The 19,061-nt window shown below is 43.6% G+C and overlaps 1 protein-coding gene across 9 annotated transcripts in view; it reads right to left on the bottom strand.

Moving 5' to 3' along the window:
• PDXDC1 (pyridoxal dependent decarboxylase domain containing 1) overlaps positions 1–19,061 on the bottom strand; it is a 62,469-nt gene that overhangs the window by 35,551 nt on the left and 7,857 nt on the right. For 8 of the 9 annotated variants that reach the window (XM_033235662.1, XM_033235660.1, XM_033235661.1 and 5 more), the window contains 3 exons: positions 6,935–7,008; positions 6,363–6,428; positions 2,616–2,696 (listed from right to left, as the gene is read on the bottom strand). In XM_033235662.1, coding sequence (XP_033091553.1) covers positions 2,616–2,696; positions 6,363–6,428; positions 6,935–7,008 — 221 coding nt within the window. Of the gene's footprint in view, positions 1–2,615; positions 2,697–6,362; positions 6,431–6,934; positions 7,009–19,061 lie in introns of those variants that run through there. The other variant, XM_033235665.1, reaches the window with a different exon arrangement.

Here is a 19,061-nt window from a genome sequence, read left to right as displayed (position 1 = left end):
ACCATAAAAAAGGACATAGAACTTAGAGACACAGAATTCCACAGAAATATCTGTCAGACTTGAAATCTACTTAATGGCCCAGAAAGCAAATGAAAATTCAATGCATATACAGTATTGATAGTCTGATGAGAATTTTCTCTTTTTTGAGACGGAGGAAAAAAAAAAAAAAATATATATATATATATAATTTCCTGAGACGGAGTCCCTCTCTTGATGCCCAGGCTGAGGTGCAGTGGTGCAATCTCGGCTCACTACAACCTCCACCTCCTGGGTTCACATGATTCTCTGGTCTCAGCCTCCCAAGTAGCTGGAATTACAGGCGCCCACACCAAGCCCGGCTAATTTTTTGTATTTTTAGTAGAGATGGGGTTTCACATGTTGGCTAGGCTGCTCTTGAACTCCTGACTTCAGATGATCCACCTGCCTTGGCCTCCCAAAGTGCTGGGATTACAGGCATGAGCCACCACACCTGGCCAGAAAAATATTTTTATAATTTGAGTTCCAGGACGTAAACATCCCTTTTTAAATTGAGTACCTACAAACTGTTTTAAAATAATTTCCTATTAAAATATTTTAAAAATTAAATACCAGCCTTAAGAATTATGGAGGGTAGAGCTAAGGTAAAATGAGCTGAAAGCATTTTTTAAAGAATGAAATCCTGGCCAGGAGCGGCGGCTCATGCCTGTAATCCCAGCACTCTGGGAGGCCGAGGCAGGCGGATCACGAGGTCAGGAGATTGAAACCATCCTGGCTAACACAGTGAAACCCCATCTCTACTAAAAATACAAAAAAATTAGCCGGGCATGGTGGTGGGCACCTGTAATCCCAGCTACTAGGGAGGCTGAGGCAGGAAAATGGAGTGAACCCGGAAGGCAGAGGTTGAAGTGAGCCAAAATGGCACCACTGCATTCCAGCCTGGGTGACAGAGTAAGAATCCATCTCAAAAAAAAAAAAAAAAAAGAATTAATTCCCAAGTCTCTGCATCAGATAGGATTTATTGCAATAATACAGCAAACTCATGGGGGGCTAGGTATTATATTACATATAATTAAAATTGATTATATAAAATGTTTTATATATAATTGAAACTAATTTCCCTTATAAAGAATAACTGTAAAAAAGAAGGAATAAGTTTACAATTGTTAACTGTAAATAATAAGAAAGAGACAACCTAATAAGATCATGGGTAACAGACAGTTCCTAGAAATATAAATGGGTCTTAAAACATACAAAAAGACATTTCACTTGGTTCATAATTTAAAAAAACCCGCAAATTCAAATTATGCTGAAATACCACTTCTCACTTATCAGATTTCTCATCAGAATATCACTTATCAACGATCCTTCAGTCTGATAACGCCTTTGCAGGTGAAAGTGTGGAAATAAAGTACTCTCATACATTGTTGGTGGGACTGCTAAATGCCACAACTCCACGGAGGGAAATCTGGCAGGATCAAAATTCCAACAGCACGCACTGTCTGAGACAGCAACCCCATTTTCAGGACTTGGTCCTCCAGACACTTGCTTCTATGAGAAGGGACACATGTCGAAAGTTGTTTGCTGCAGCCATGTTTGTAACAGTGCAACATGACAGGGGACCAATAAAATAAAATACGGTTCATCTGTTCACAGTAAAATACATAGCTCTGACAAAGGAGAAAGCTCCTGTGCATTAATATGCAGTGAGCTCCAAGACATAAGTGAAAAAATGCAAGGTGCAGAACATGTGCGCAGTAATTACGTATTAGGGTGGGCATGGACATTTTGCTTGTGTATAATACATATAAAATCTCTCTGGAGGCCGGGCGCGGTGGCTCAAGCCTGTAATCCCAGCACTTTGGGAGGCCGAGACGGGTGGATCACGAGGTCAGGAGATCGAGACCATCCTGGCTAACACGGTGAAACCCCGTCTCTACTAAAAAAAATACAAAAAACTAGCCGGGCGAGGTGGCGGGCGCCTGTAGTCCCAGCTGCTCGGGAGGCTGAGGCAGGAGAATGGCGTGAACCCGGGAGGCGGAGCTTGCAGTGAGCTGAGATCCGGCCACTGCACTCCAGCCTGGGCGACAGAGCGAGACTCCGTCTCAAAAAAAAAAAAAAAAAAAAATCTCTCTGGAAGAATATACAAGAAACTGGTAATGTTTGTCTCTAGAGAAGAAAACACGGTAGGGAGATAGAGGTAGGAAGGAAAATTCCCTTTGTATATCGTGTTTTATTATCTGATTTTTGAACCAAGAGAACAATTTCACTTATTTCAAAACATTAAATTTAAAATAATTAAAGAGAAAACTAACTAAATAACTAACACAGGTGCAGCAGTTCTTAGGAAGCAGAAGCATAGCAGCAGAAAGACATACAACACTCACTCTTCAGTCCTTCTAGTCAGCACCTCTCTAAGGCATGATACCATAAAAACTACGGGATCTAATTTCAATAAATGCATTCATTTCACAAAATATATATGATATATAAATATCTTTCTGAAAAGAAAAAGGATTATTTTAATATCATATGTAACTCAATGAAATATAGCTTCTTACTGGAGCAACTTGTCAGAGTGCAATCACTACTGAAATCAAGAACATACACTCGAGAAGAGAAGCTGCCAGGTTCATTACCTGGGGCTCTGGGGCTCCTCATCTTCATCTCCATGCATCAGATTCTGAACTAACTGGAGGATGCTCACCATATCTTGTCCACTGCAGAATAAGAAGAGTTGATGGGCTGATGGGAACAGCACACATCCCCCACCACTCTCCCGCTACTTCCCTCATCCAATTAGCGTTAAAGTTTTTTTTTTCTTAAGTAACTATAAGAGAAAGAATGTGGTATATAGTTTATGCTTTTTAAAAAACAAAGCTCAAATTATAAACTGAATTCTGATAGAAACTTACTTGTGGTTACATAAATCTTCTACCTAAATGAGAGTTTCATTTTAATAAATGTCACCAGTCTTTTCATTTTTATTTACTTTTTTGAGACTGGGTCTCACTTTGTCACCCAAGCTAGAGGGAAATGGCATGATCTAGGCTCACTGCAACTTCCACCTCCCGGGTTTAAGCGATTCTCCTGCCTCAGCCTCCTGAGTAGCTGAGATTACAGGTGTGCGCCACCACACACGGCTAATTTTTGTATTTTTAGTAGAGACGGGGTTTCACCATGTTGGCCAGACTGGTCTTCAACTGCTGGCTTCAAGTGATCCACCCTCCTTGGCCTCCCAAAGCGTTGTGATTACAGGTATGAGCCACCATGCCCAGCCGTTTTTGTATTTTCGGTAGAGACAGGGTTTTGCCATGTTGCCCAGGCTGGTCTCAAACCACTGAGCTCAAGCAATCCTCCTGCCTCAGCCTCCAAAAGTGCTGGGATTACAGGTCTGAGCCACCTTGCCCAGCCACCAGTCTTGCTCTAGCAACATTTCTACACGTTTCATTTGAATCTTGGAGTACAAGACAGAGAATATTTAATAAGCATGTAGTAAGAGCCAAAAGTCCTTATAATATGTACTTATATAAGTATGTTATATAAAATATAATAAATGTATAATCATCCTTAGTATATTATAATGCTAGACAGTCACAGAATACTCCATTGCCACTGGTATATCTAATTTTCCTCTTTAGGGATCTTGTCTGTTTGGACTAACAGCCTTTATGCAAGCTTCATTTATTACCAGCTCTTCCCCAAGCTGGGAAACTTGAGATCTGCTTAGAGTGTAACAACATTTTACTTCTATCCAAGATACGTTGCTATGAAATGTTCATTACATGAGGAGATGGAAGGTTATGAAAAGAATTCAAATGGCTGAAGTAGCAAGCTATGGCAAGACAACCTGCAACAAGATTAACGTAAAGCTATTCCTCGGTCAATGAGAATAGACTAAAAAGATGTTTCCTCTTTCAAAAAAGGAAGTGCCATCAAAACAATGTCCCCAAACCAATTGTCCCCAAGGTGCTGCCCTTCAAGTGAGAGGAGCTCTGGGCCTTAGACACTGTAGAGATTAGGGCAAGCAGGGGCCCCTGAGGCACACTTGGCTGCCTGCCACATGACCTTGAGCAAGCTATTCCAACTCCCCGAGCCGGATGTGATGGATTTGGGAGGCTTCAAACAGTGAGGGAAGAGCGCTTAGCTATGCCTGGCATGCTACTAGTCTTCAATGCTGGGTAGCAGCATTCCTAAGTGTGAATCCTCCTAGTCAGTGGCTTAAGTCGCTGTCATTCTGAGAATTACAGATGCTGCTGGGAGTATATCTCCTGGGAAAACTTCCGTAGAATCAGGAGACTAAACCTTATAGCCTTTGGCTTCCATCAGCAGGCCCGGAATGAGGAGATTTTATATAATGAGCCTCCTGTTCTGAGCTGAGAAAGCACTTCACACCTAGCTTCACATCAGCATTATTCATGCTATGAATAGGAGTGACTGTTTTAAAAGTATTAGTATCTTGGCGTGTTATTGGCACACTGTGATCCTTTATCTATACGTTTCTTTTGCAACCTAGTTCCATTTATATTCAGGTCAAAGGATATTTAAAGGAGTTGTACTGTTTACTTATGTGCAGTTTCCTGGTTATAATAGGAAAAAAAAATAAGTTTGTCTCAGGGAAGCAGGGCTGGGACACTAATTTCAGATTAACTGCTAACGTCTTGGGAAAATTTTAGTCAGCTATTTACTTTTTTGCTACTTTTCCTGCTACTCAAACCATGAAGATGTGACAGATTTGCCTCAGTTGCCAAAAAATAAGTAATTTGACATTTTCCTTTCATTTACATTATGAAAACAATATATCTTATCAAATTAAAATACCTCTTAGAATAAAACTCAGTCCACCAAATAGATTACAGGTTTCAACAGTGAATTAAGTATGATACCCCAGTTATAATGACAAATTTGTATATCACTTTGATTTGATAGGGTCCCGTCATGTTGTTCAGGGTGGCCTCGAACTCCTTGACTCAAGCGATCCTCCTGCCTCAGGCTCCCAAGCAGCTGGGACCACAGGTGTGCACCACGGTGCCTAGCTCCATGTATCACTTTTGAGTCATGAGGTTGTATTAAATTGTTGGTTTTTTTTTTTTTTTTTTTTTGAGACGGAGTCTCGCTCTGTCGCCCAGGCTGGAGTGCAATGGCCGGATCTCAACTCACTGCAAGCTCTGTCTCCTGGGTTTACGCCATTCTCCTGCCTCAGCCTCCCGAGTAGCTGGGACTACAGGCGCCCGCCACCTTGCCCGGCTAGTTTTTTGTATTTTTTAGTAGAGATGGGGTTTCACCGTGTTAGCCAGGATGGTCTCGATCTCCTGACCTCGTGATCCGCCCGTCTTGGCCTCCCAAAGTGCTGGGATTACAGGCTTGAGCCACCATGCCCGGCCAAATTGTTGGTTTTTAAAAAATTTTTTGGCCGGGTGCAGTGGCTCACACTTGTAGTCCCAGCATATTGGGAAGCTAAGGCAGGCGGATCACCTCAGGTCAGGAGATAGAGATCATCCTGCCCAAAACAGTGAAATCCTGTCTCTACTAAAAATACAAAACTTAGCTGGGAGTGGTGGCGCACACCTGTAATCCCAGCCACTCGGGAGGCTGAGGCAAGAGAATCACCTGAATCCGGGAGGCAGAGGTTGCAGTGAGCTGAGAACATGCCACTGCACTCCAGCCTTGCAACAAAGCGAGACTCCATCTCAAAATTAGAGAGTGTCTGTATCACTCCCGCTGGAGTGCAGTGGTACAATCACAGATTGCTGTAACCTTGAACTCCTAGGTTGAAGTGATCCTCCCTCCTTGGCCTCCCAAAGTGCTGGGATTACAGGTGTGACCCACTGTACTCAGCCTCTATTAAATTCCAAATGGGAGAGGGAGAGGGAGAGGGAGAGAGAAGCCAGTAGATACAGCAGTATCACCAACTAGCCAATGGCACTTCCGTTTTCTAATGTTATACTGCACATAAGTCTATTTAAATTTGCTATGTGTTCATTAAAACTAAAACCGTAACTCAATGATGATAAGATGCCGGTTTAAGAAAAATGTAGGCCAGGCACAGTGGCTCACACCTGTAATCTCAGCACTTTGGGAGGCCGAGGTGGGCGGATCACCTGAGGTCAAGGTCAGGAGTTAGAAACCAGCCTGGCCAACATGGCGAAATCCCATCTCTACTGAAAATACAAAAACTAGCCAGGTTTGGTGGTGCATGCCTGTAATCCCAGCTACTAGGGAGGCTGAGGCACAAGAAAGAACTGTTTGAACCTGGGAGGTGGAGGTTGCACTGAGCCCAGATCTCACCACTGCACCCCAGCCTGGGCTACAGAGCAAGACTGCATCTCAAAAACAAACAAAAATTTACACCCTAACTAAAGGTATGGATCCTCACTGCCACCTACCTCCCCTGGAGTGGGCCTGGAATATCTCTGGATATGAGCTTCTTTCCATTTTCCTCTTCTGTTCTTCTAATTTAAAGAAAAGAAAAAGCTGTTCATTTATTTCATCATACCAAATTTCTAACTCCTGAACGTGCACACATGACCGTGTTGCCTATAACCTCGCAGTGACTGAGGCGGGATTTCAAACACATTTATCACATCTCCCTGCCTCCAGTTTCAGGTATCATTTGAGTTTCTGGAAAAGACAAGAATATGCAAAAAAGTTCCACCCACTTCTTGTTTACTTGGTGCTCCATATGACCCGAATATATAAGAAGTATTTATGGAGTCAAATCAATATATTAAGTAAATGAAACTCTTCATAGAATTAAATATTGTTAAGTCCTTCCTCTCAATTTCAAAATCCTTAATTACAAGGCACCCTTTACCCAAGACAAATACCAATTTTCAAGTCAGCCTAAGCTGTGTGTGACACTGTGAAGCCAAGAGGCATCTTTAACAGAAGGAAACCGGAGCTGCTGGCTTCACAGCAGGCTGAACTTGTTGAACAGGGTCGCCTCTGTCCTGCTCACCTCTGACTGTCCTCCAGCATCTTCATTGCCTCCTTCAAGTTTTTTCCCATTTCAGCTAACGTGGGGTCTGCCATCTGAGAGACAAAAAAAAGAAAGAAATTTTAATAATCCTCTACTACCTCTACAACACAATTCACCCAGAAAAATCAAGTGCATCATTTCTTCTGGATTTACTGTAAAATACATGCATGATTTTAAAACTTCCAACAGTACAAAAGTATAACAGAAAAAGTAAAAGTCCTCCAGCCCCACTTCCCAGACGAAGTCGCTGTTTTTATTTTTATTTTTTGCGATGGAGTCTCACTCTGCCACCCAGGCTAGAGTGCAATGGCACAATCTTGCTCACTGCAACCTCTGCCTCCCAGGTTCAAGTGATTCTCTTGCCTCAGCCTCCCAAGTAGCTGGGATTACAGGCACACACCACCATGCCCAGCTACTTTTCATATTTTCAGTAGAGACGGGGGTTTCACCATGTGGCCACGCTAGTCTCAAACTCCTGACCTCAAGTGATCTGCCCACCTTGGCTTCCCAAAGTGCTGGGACTGCAGGTGTGAGCCACCGTACCTGGCCTCCTTTTGTTCCTTTTGAATTTTAGTACCATGTGTATACCTACCTCCCACCCAAAAAGTAAACAAAATAGAATTTAAATTTTCCTGCAGAATTATTATTTTTTCACCATTCATTCTGGGAAGAACCACATGACCACAAAACCAAGGACCTTGCCCTTCTTCACACTTGGTGCCACCCTCCCCCTTGACAAGTTACAAGTCCCATGGAGGTAACCACAAGGTCCCCTCAGCCTGGCCTTTGTACACAGTCCCGGGGTACCGGCAACGCATGACCCACACTCCAGGGCAGGAGGACAACTTGGTCTTTGATGAGATCACTTCTGATAACAAAGTGAGTCAGCTTCACTTCAGACAAGCAATGTGGCAGTGATACAAAGACATGCTATTTTGACAAATATTATTATTTTTGAGACAGTCGCTCTGTTACACAGGCTGGGGTACAGTGGTTTGTTTGATCGTGGCTCACTGCAGCCTTGACCTCCAGGGATCAAGTGATCCTCCCACCTCAGCCTCCTGAGTACCTGGAAGTACAAGCGCTCGCCACCATGCCTGGCTAATTTTTAAAATTTTTTTGTGGATACAAGATCTAATTATGCTGCCCAGGCTGGTCTCAAACTCCTGAGCTCAAGTTATCCTTCTACCTGGGCCTTCCAAAGTGCTGGGATTACAGGCGTGAGCCACTGCGCCCGACCTTTTTGCAGAATTAAAACACACACATTCATTTTCCTTTCTCTATTTTTAATCTCTGTAGTTATTTTTAGGGAGAAAATTCTTGTTGACCTCAATCTCTATGTAGTATGAGTTGTTATAATAATTGATATTACATTATATATATTATACACAATAATACATACAATATTTTTTTTTTTTTTTTTTTTGAGACGGAGTCTTGCTCTGTCGCCCAGGCTGGAGTGCAGTGGCCAGATCTCAGCTCACTGCAAGCTCCGCCTCCCGGGTTCACGCTATTCTCCTGCCTCAGCCTCCCAAGTAGCTGGGACTACAGGCGCCCGCCGCCTCGCCCGGCTAGTTTTTTGGATTTTTTAGTAGAGATGGGGTTTCACCGTGTTAGCCAGGATGGTCTCGATCTCCTGACCTCGTGATCCGCCCGTCTCGGCCTCCCAAAGTGCTGGGATTACAGGCTTGAGCCACCGCGCCCGGCCAATACATACAATATTATATGTAAGTTAGAGCTCTTTTGTTCCCCTTACTCTTCTAAGTGTGCTGCTTAAAGGAAGAACTATGTTTATCTTTTCGTATTGCTCACTGTATCTAGCAATATCTTACAGCGTGACATACAATATGTACATATTTAAAACTTCATTGCCTCCTCAAAATTGTTTTTAAGAAACTCCACTCCATTTATCAATATGAGATTCAGAAACTGTTACATTCTAGACGGGACCTAAGGGATCTAGTCCAGAGATTTTCCAGCTGTGTTCTCCTGAGCCGTAAGGCCCCTGGGAGAACTCTGAGAAGGAAAGGCTACGTCAGCAGCTGGGGCCTCCAGCTCCCTAGCAGATCAGCTCTGTTTTATATAACAGGGTTTTAAGTAAAGTTTTATTTGTAAAAAGTTTCACTGAAAAGAAAAAAAAATTGTTTGGGAGACCATGGCAGAACAATCACGTGAGGCCAGGAGTTCCAGATCAGCCTGGGCAACATAGTGAGACCCCACTTTTACAAAAAAACAAATAATTAGTTGGGTGCAGTGGTGCACTCCTGCAGTCCTAGCTACTTAGGAAGGAGAGGTAGGAGGATCACTTGAGCCTCAGAGTTTGAGGCTACAGTAAGCTATGATTGTGCCACTGCACTCCTGGAACAGAGTAAAACCCTGTTGCAAAAAAACAAAAAAACATATAGCATAAAAACATCTGATTCTGGTCTAACATTTTGGAGGTGAGGAAACTAAGATGCAGAGAGGTTAAGTGACTTGCCTACGGTCATGGAGCTAATAAATGACAGTGAGGTGCCAAAACCTGGAGTCCCTGACTCCTGTTTCTGGCCTCTATTATATCACACTGGGTCCCACAAGGGCTTACAAGGTAATCATTTAGCCACAACCAAATTTTTAGATAAAATAGACAAATTTTCAAACAGGTGTTTTCAATAAAATTCACCACTTTAACTATGAAAAGGCTCAGAAAGCACTTCAGAAAGGCCTCCGGGCTGACAGTTAGTGAGGAGAATGAGGAACAGATGATGGTCAAGAGAATTTATCTTCACCCCTGAGTCAGCTGGTGATGCTCCTGAGGATCCTCACTCCTGTGACACTCCCGTGTGTCCCCTACCATCTGGCCAAATGAAAAGATAAACAGTTTGGCTTGATTCACACCTTCATGCTCCCAACGACCGTCCTGTCTCAAACATCCTCATGACTTTTATCTATCTCTCGCCTAGCACCTATTCAATTACAAGTCAGTAACTCCAGGAAACCTTTATGGATAAAGCCACTCTTGCTCTTTCACATACCCTCTAATGACACTGACGCCTTCTGTCCTAAACCAAAAATCTAGACTTGTTGCTTGACAACGTTGGTTGTATTTATGGGGACAAGGGGACAGAATGCTTGCAGTTGTTGCGACTGCCATTTATCCTCAAGATTCCTTACACCCTTTACTGTGAATTGTTTTATAGATGTGCTTTCCAGTATAAATGTGCTCCCCAATTAGATTACAAGCTTCTTGAAGGCAGGGATTCAGACTCCTACTAATTTTGACTTCTCTTTAGATCAAGGATCTAAAGTTGGCTCAATTCTCTCATGTCATATTACCCTGAAAATCCCTTAGGAAGGCAGCCAGAGTGGGTACCAACATACTGTTCTCTAAGCGCAACACAGCTATTTCTTTCAATAGAATTATAATGTATATTTCCAGTAAAAATAGATAAAACATGCCAGGCGTGGTGGCTCATGCCTGTAATCCCAGCACTTTGGGAGGCCAAGGCAGGAGGATCAGTTGAGTCCAGGAGTTTAAGATCAGCCTGGGCAACATGGCAAAACCTCGTCTCTACAAAAAATACAAAACAAGTTAGCCAGGCATGGTAGTGCATATGCCTGTGGTCTCAGCTACTCAGGAGGCTGAGGCGGAAAGATTGCTTGAGCCCAGGAGGTCAAGGCCACAGTGAGACAACATCATGCCACTGCACTCCAGCCTGGGTGACAGAGCAAGAACTTGTCTCAATTAAAAAAAAAAAAAATAGACAAAATACAGCTCAGGCAATAGGGCAAAACCCCTTATCTGCAAAAAATACAAAAGTCAGCCAGGGCCGGGCGCGGTGGCTCAAGCCTGTAATCCCAGCACTTTGGGAGGTCGAGACGGGCGGATCACAAGGTCAGGAGATCGAGACCATCCTGGCTAACACCGTGAAACCCCGTATCTACTAAAAAATACAAAAAAAAACTAGCCGGGCGAGGTGGCGGGCACCTGTAGTCCCAGCTACTCAGGAGACTGAGGCAGGAGAATGGCGTGAACCCGGGAGGCGGAGCTTGCAGTGAGCTGAGATCCGGCCACTGCACTCCAGCCTGGGCGACACAGCGAGGTGGTGTGTGCCTGTAGTCCCAACTACTTAGGAGGTTTAGGTGGGACAATCATGTGAGCCTGGGAGGTTGAGGCTTTGGTGGTGAGCCATTATCACACTACTGCACTCCAGCCTGGACGAGAGAGTGAGAACCTGTCTCCACAACAAACACACACACACATATCTATATACATATATAATACATATATATACACGCAAAAAATAGTTTAGAAGCCATATTGCGTGCATACGCATTTATAAACACTAAAATCCCATGCAATGACAAGATGTTTAAACTGTGAGAGGCACGAGGGAAATGCAGATTCATAATCCCCAGGTGAATCTCTGACTCAGGAGTGCACAAGCACTGCATGCACTGGCTTACATTTAAATTGTTCTTGCTGGCTAGGCATGGTGGCTCACGTCTATAATCCCAGCATGTTGGGAAGCCAAGGTGGACGGATCACCTGAGGCCCAGAAGTTCAAGACCAGCTTGGCCAACATGGCGAAATCCTGTCTCTACTAAAAATACAAAAATTAGCCGGGCATGGTTACGTGTGCCTGCAGTCCTAGGTACTTGGGAGGCTGCAGCAGGAGAATCGCTTGACCCCAGGAGGTGGAGGTTGCAGTAACCTGAAACTGCGCCACTGCACTCCAGCCTGGGCGCCAGAACAAGACTGTCTCAAAAAATTAAATAAAAATAACAGTTCTTGCTCTTCAGGGGGTAAGCCCGGGGGGAGGGGGGAGTGGGTGGGTAGGAAAAGCAGCACTGATAGTTAAGTTTGGGTGAAAAAATGTGAACAATGACCCCAATGCTGTAGACTCTCACGTGTTTGTTGCATTAGTTGGATAATCCAAAATATGAAGTATTACCCAGTTTCAGGATAATATTAAGATCTAAACCAAGGAATGCTCTATGAAAAGTTGTAGGTTAACTGATCCCTTAAAACTAAAAACAGCATCTTCATAAGCTTCTACTGAGGGCAGTTACCACTTTCTTCATCACATTTCTTATACTCAATAGCTGTGGGCAATGCCAAAAGAGCTGTATGATCAACATTAATAAACAACGGCAGGGCAACAGCCAGACACAAACCTAAATGAAGAATTAAATTGTGCAAAGATGCATAAAGATGTCTATCAGTTAGTACATAGGAGACTGTTTGATAATGTTGGCAGAAAAAAAAAACAGGCCGGGCGCGGTGGCTCACATCTGTAATCCCAGCACTTTGGAAGACCGAGGTGGGTGGATCACCTGAGGCCAGGTGCTTGAGACCAGCCTGGCCAACATGGCAAAACCCCATCTCTACTAAAAATACAGACACTTGCCAGGCATGATGGGGGGCGCCTGTAATCCCAGCTATTCAAGAGACTGAGGCAGGAGAATAGCTTGAACGTGGGAGGCGGAGGCTGCAGTGAGCAGAGATGATGCCACTGCACTCAGCGTGGGCGACAGCAAAATTCCATCTCAAAAAAACAAAAACAAAAACAAAAACAAAAAACAAACAAACAAAGGAAAAACAGTATTCTATGTCAGGTTCCTGAGAAGAATGTCAAATAATTTCTGAGTCCCTCAGCACTGAGTGCAGGGTCAAACACAGAGTAAGTATTCAATCAGATTTATGATCCTTATAATTACTAATATTTACTGGGTTGCTTACTATATTCCAGGCATCGTGCTAATAATTAACGCCTCTACACACATTACTTCCTCACAAGCCCCAAATCATAGTACATTTTAGAGTCAGAATTTAAAACTAAGTAAAATTCTAGGACCAGTGCTCTTAACCACTGGGCAATACTGCTTCTCAATTTTATCAAGTAAATGAAGCAACTCAATGCTTTAAAAAAGCTCATACTCAAAAATCATATTTAGAACTACGGTTTAATTTTAAAGATTATCCTTGCTTGATTAATGGTTTCACCTGGGAAGAAAGTGACTCTTTACAGGGAAAATTTCTATTTTACAACAGTCTCAACTAAATGGCATAAACTCATCATCCAGATCAGGGCATTTTCTTTTTTTTTTTTCCTTTTTCCACCAACCCTTAAACCCGAGCATTTTTAAGAGTGAAAGGGTGGCCAGGTGTGGTGGTTCATACCTATAAAACCAGCACTTTGGGAGGCCAAGACGGGGCAGATCACCTGATGTCAAGAGTTTGAGACAGCCTGGCCAAAATAGTGAAACCTCATCTCTACTAAATATACAAAAATTAGCTGGGCGTGGCAGTGTGCCTGTAATCCGAGCTACTCAGGAGGCTGAGGCACAAGAATCACTTGAACCTAGGAGGTGGTCACAGTTAGCCAAGATAACGCCACTGCACTCCAGCCTGGGCAACAGAGCAAGACTCTGTCTCAAACAAAAATCCCAAAACCAAAAAAAGGGCAACAAAGCATTTACAGAGTGGATATATCTACATGCACATTTTCTGATAGACGCTAATTGCTGAGAATTTAGACAGTTATACCTCTCTACAAATTTATAAATGATATTTTGAGTATGATTAATTCTGTTGTATAAATGAAGTGGGTTCAATATTTTTGCTACAATTTTATCTAACACAGATGCATGGTAGGTATGATTTAATTCTCCTTTCCTAAGAAGAACCATTCAACTGTATCCTCACTATCACAGAACTGAGACTTTTTTTTTTTGAGATGGAGTCTCATTCTGTCTCCCAGGCTGGAGTGCAGTGGCTCGATCTCGGCTCACTGCAAGCTCCACCTCCTGGGTTCAAGTGATTCTCCTGCCTCAGGCTCCCAAGTAGCTGGCATCACAGGCGTCCGCCATCACGCCCAGCTAATTTTTTGTATTTTTAGTAGAGACGGGGTTTCACCATGTTGGCCAGGCTAGTCTTGAACTCCTGACCTCAGGTGATCTGCCCGCCTTGGCCTCCCAAAGTGCTGGGATTACAGACCTGAGAAACTGCACCCAGCCAGAACCGAGACTTTAATAGGTAGCTCATTTTATAAAACAAGCCCTACTACTCATACCTTCATGAGCACTTTTTCAATCTTTTTTTTTTTGAGACACAACCTCGCTCTATTGTCCAGGCTGTCACAATGGTGTGATCATAGCTGGCCATAGCCTTGAATTCCTGGGCTCAAGTGATCCTCTAACCTCAGCCCCCTGAGCAGACAGGGCTATAGGCACATGTCACCATACTTAGCTAATTTTTAAAAATTTTTTGGAGAGACAAGGTCTTACTATGTTGCCCAGGCTCATCTCAAACTCCTGGCTTCACGAGCAATCCTCCTGCCTTGGCCTCCCAAAGTGCTGAGATTAGAAATGTGAGCCACATTGCCTCGCCAAGAATCGTTTTTATGCTAGGTGATTTTTATCACTTTCGGACAGTATGGGATATTAAAATACTCCCTCACTATCAGAAGAAATATTACATATGTAATGTTAACATTGCTTAAAAGTTCTGACAATTTAAATGTTGGAGGAAAAGTCAAGAATCAAACACAATGTAAGACGATTAAGGAGGTCAGGGAGCAACTCTCAATTTTTCAAAAAAGCTAACAGAAAATTATAAATTGGCAAGGCCAGGTGCAGTGGCTCACGCCTGTAATCCCAGCACTTTGGGAGGCCGAGATGGGTGGATCATGAGGTCAGGAGATCGAGACCATCTCTACTAAAAATACAAAAATTAGTCAGGCACGATGATGGGTACCTGTAATCCCAGCTACTCGGGAAGCCGAGGCAGGAGAATCGCTTGAACCCAGGAGGCGGAGGTTGCAGTGAGCCAAGAATGCACCACTGCACTCCAGCCTAGGTGACAGAGCAAGACTCTGTTTTGGGGGGGGGGATCATCTTTTGAAAACACACTAATAAACACTTTCCTCAGTTAAACCAGTTCACCAGTGTGAATTTAAAAAATTATACATTTGGCCAACAGCAGTGACTCATGCCTGTAATCCCAGCATTTTGGGAGGCAGAGGCGGGCGGATCACAAGGTCATGAGTTTGAGACCAGCCTGTTCAACATGGTCAAACCCTGTCTCTACTAAAGATACAAAAAATTAGCTGGGCGTGGTGGTGTGCCTGTAACCCCAGCTACTCAGGAGGCTGAGGCAGGAGAATCGTTTGAACTCAGGAGGCGGAGGTTGTAGTGAACTGAGATGGCACCATTGCACTCCAGCCTGGATGACAGGATGAGAGTCTGTCTCAAAAATAAATAAATACACACACACACACCTTTATGTGATTTAGAAAAAACAAAAACCCACACACACACCTCAAATCCCAGAATACAGAGACACTACAGTTGAGCACAAATTGAAGTTAAAAAAAAAAGGGGGGGGTGCAGGGATGGGATGGGTGGGTAAAGAGGGCAAGAATGACAGAAAGCAGGGCAGGGATCCACTGCAAAGGGACATTTTCAGGGAGATGGAAATGCTCTGTACCTTTATCAGGTGGGTGGGTAGGGGACTTGTTTTTTGAGACAAGGTCTCACTCTGTCACCCAGGCCAAGTGCAGTAGCACTATCGTGGCTCAATGCAGCCTCACCCTCCTGGGCTCAAGTGATCCTCTCACCTCAGCCTCTCAAGTAGTTGGGACTACAGGTGTATGCCACCAAGCCTGGCTAAGTTTTTTTTTTTTTTTATAGAGATGGAGGTCTCACTATGTTGCCCTGGCTGCCCTCAAACTCCTGGGCTCAGGTGATCCTCCAGCCTTGGCCTCCCAAACTGTTGAAATTACAGGTGTGCGCCACTGTACCAGGTCAATGCTTCGTATCTTGATCATGCTGGTGGTAATATCCCTATATACAACTTCCAAAACACAAACTCTATAACTAAAATGGGTATTTCTGTTGTACGTAAACTGTCCCTCAATTTTTCATAAAGGGGGAGTAAATCGATGTAAAGTAGATTTAAAAGAAAATATTAGGCCGGGCGCGGTGGCTCAAGCCTGTAATCCCAGCACTTTGGGAGGCCGAGATGGGTGGATCACGAGGTCGGGAGATCGAGACCATCCTGGCTAACCCGGTGAAACCCCGTCTCTACTAAAAAATACAAAAAACTAGCTGGGCGAGGTGGCGGGCGCCTGTAGTCCCAGCTACTCGGGAGGCTGAGGAAGGAGAATGGCGTAAACCCGGGAGGCGGAGCTTGCAGTGAGCTGAGATCCAGCCACTGCACTCCAGCCTGGGCAGCAGAGCGAGACTCCGTCTCAAAAAAAAAAAAAAAGAAAACAAAATATTAAGGAAATAATAGTATAGGTGGTACACTGATGTGGCCAAATTCACAGATGGTACATGAATAACTGCTGTTTGGGAGATACAGAGCTAAGCCTTTAAAGAGAAGGCTTTTTTTTTTCTTTTTTTTTGAGATGGAGTCTTGCTTTGTTGCCCAGGCTGGAGTGCAATAGGGTGATCTCGGCTCACTGCAACCTCCACCTCCCGGGTTCAAGCAATTCTCCTGCCTCAGCCTCCCAAGTAGCTGGGACCACAGGTGCATGCCACCACACCCAGCTAATTTTTTGTATTTTTAGTAAAGACAGTGTTTCACCGTGTTAGCCATGATGGTCTCTATCTCCTGACCTCGTGATCTGCCCACCTCAGCCTCCCAAACTGCTGGGATTACAGGAATGAGCCACCACAGCCAGACAAGACAAGGCTTTTAAGAGAAGCAACCTCTATAAAAAAAGAAAGTCTAAAATTCATTTTTAAAAGTATATTAATTGTAACAGTCATCAAAAATAAAAGTATGTAATACTTTCATTTCAACAAAGTTTTTTTTCAGGAGAGAAATATTCTTATTTGGGGGCCTCTTGGGGCTAAAGAGAAATCAGCTGCTCATATTAGAAGACCCTGGTGTTATCAAATGCTAGTTTATACCATATGCATCAGACATATAAAAAATCACTACCTATCTTTGGCTGAGATAAAAAGCAAGAGGCAAAGCTCCAAACAGCTGTTCCTAACTTACCAACTACTCTTGCCTCCCACAGCTTTCTGAACAAGGTAAATCCTGAATAGTGATAATCACTCAACTTCATCTCTGCAAAAAGCATTTCTTTTCCTCCCAGGCGAAAACAAACAGTGCCTGCTGTCTAGCAGTAAACAAGTCCCCCAAACACCACACACATCTATTATAATACATACCTCCGAGAAGCCACGGCAAGAACACAATGTTCCTTACGGGCCAAGGATGAGACAAGAGGAACAGGTATCCTCCAAGTTGATACAGTGACTTGTAAACCTGCTTTATCTTATTGGGGTCTCAGTTTCTACATTTGTAAGTATTTTCTGCCTGATTCAATACTACAGTATTTAATTAAGAACCAGAACTTTTGTCTCCTCCCATCTTCTTTTTTTGTTTTTGAGATGGAGTCTCACTCTGTTGCCCACACTGGAGTGCAGTGGTGCAATCTCCTGAGTAGCTGGGACTACAGGCGTGAGCCACCACACCTGGCTAATTTTTGTATTTTTAGTAGAGATGGGTGTTCACCATGTTGGCCAGGCTGGTCCCGAACTCCTGACCTCAGGTGATCCACCCACCTTGGCCTCCCAAAGTGCTGGGAGTACAGGCATGAGTCAGCACGCCCAGCCGTCTCCTCTCATCTTCTAAGAACTGGATACTATCATTTGAAAGTGTTATTCTTAACCATCATGGTCTCTACGCTTGAGTGTGTCTGTGAGAATATGAAGACATACTGTAATTACTGGCTCATTAAGCATCATAATCTTCCTAGTCGCAAAGGGTTAGCCAAGTATTTTATAAGGTATAACTATGAGTATTTAACCTTACAAATTCCTCAAGAAGATAGGCGGAAAATAGGAAAGAAAAGGGCAAAAATAGGCCGGGCGCAGTGGCCCACCTGAGGTCGGGAGTTCGAGGCCAGCCTGGCCAACATGATGAAACCCTGTCTCTACGAAAAACACAAAAAATTAGCCAGGCGTGTTGGTGCGCGCACAGGAGAACTGCTTGAACCCAGGAGGCAGAGGTTACAGTGAACCGAGACCGTGCCACTGCACTCCAGCCTGGGCAGCAAGAGCAAAATACCGTCTCAAAAAAAAAAGAAAGAAAGAAAGAAAGAAAGAAAGAAAGAAAGAAAGAAAGAAAAGGGCAAAAATACCCAACAGTGGAAAGGAGGGAGCAAAGTTAACTGCACAGATCACATCTCAGTCACAGAGAGCAGTATATGAAGGGGGGGAAAAGCCTCGAATCACTTGACTGAGATATATGTGGGAGATGCTAGAAATCCAACTCCGCATTCCAAAAAACTGTGTTCCCAGAGACCACTACTGCAGTGTTGATTCACACAGCCCTTATGAGTAAACACTTCCAGATAATGACACTGATGGAAAAATAGCATACAATAGGAAAGCTCTATTTCTAAAAACTTTACTGTTTAACTGGAATCACACCTTTATTCTGCAACAAAAAGAAAATTGCTGAACAGAAGCAGATGCTGTTTAACTCTTCCTTAAAATAAGCTTCTTCCCTAGGGCTTGTTAGTGCGCGATCAAACCAGAAAGGTAAAGATGAAATGGCTTTCCTGTTTCTTGATTTTTATCTACCAGCAATAATATGAGGCACGCTCATAAAGAGTTGCATTACATTTCAATTAAACTCTAGGAAAGCATAATTCTGAGCTAAATATTCTGCCTAAAGAATCTTTTCCATACAATCTGATTACTTGCTCCTTGCACTCACAACTTGTTTCTTAATTTCTGTGCTTTTTATCCCTCCTTTCTATGCAAGGTTTTATCCAAAAAGTATACCCCTTACCAGAAAGTGACCTCCTGCAGGGATCGCATCTTACTCACCTTGTGTCTCTGTCAGGACTCAGCCCTGGGCTTTGGCCACAGCTCACCTTCGATTGATAAAAAAATATACATCAAGGCCGGGTATGGTGGCTCACACCTGTAATCCCAGCACTTTGGGAACCCAGCCAGGCAGATCACTTGAGGTCAGGAGTTCGAGACCAGCCTGGCCAACATGGCAAAACCCCATCTGTATTAAAAATACAAAAATTGGCCAGGCGCAGTGGCCAGTAATCCTGTAATCCCAGCACTTTGGGAGGCCGAGGCAAAGGTC

This window comes from Trachypithecus francoisi, unplaced genomic scaffold, assembly GCF_009764315.1.
Source record: "Trachypithecus francoisi isolate TF-2019V2 unplaced genomic scaffold, Tfra_2.0 Lachesis_group15, whole genome shotgun sequence".
NCBI lineage: Eukaryota > Metazoa > Chordata > Mammalia > Primates > Cercopithecidae > Trachypithecus > Trachypithecus francoisi.
This window is presented reverse-complemented; position numbering and strand designations above follow the sequence as displayed.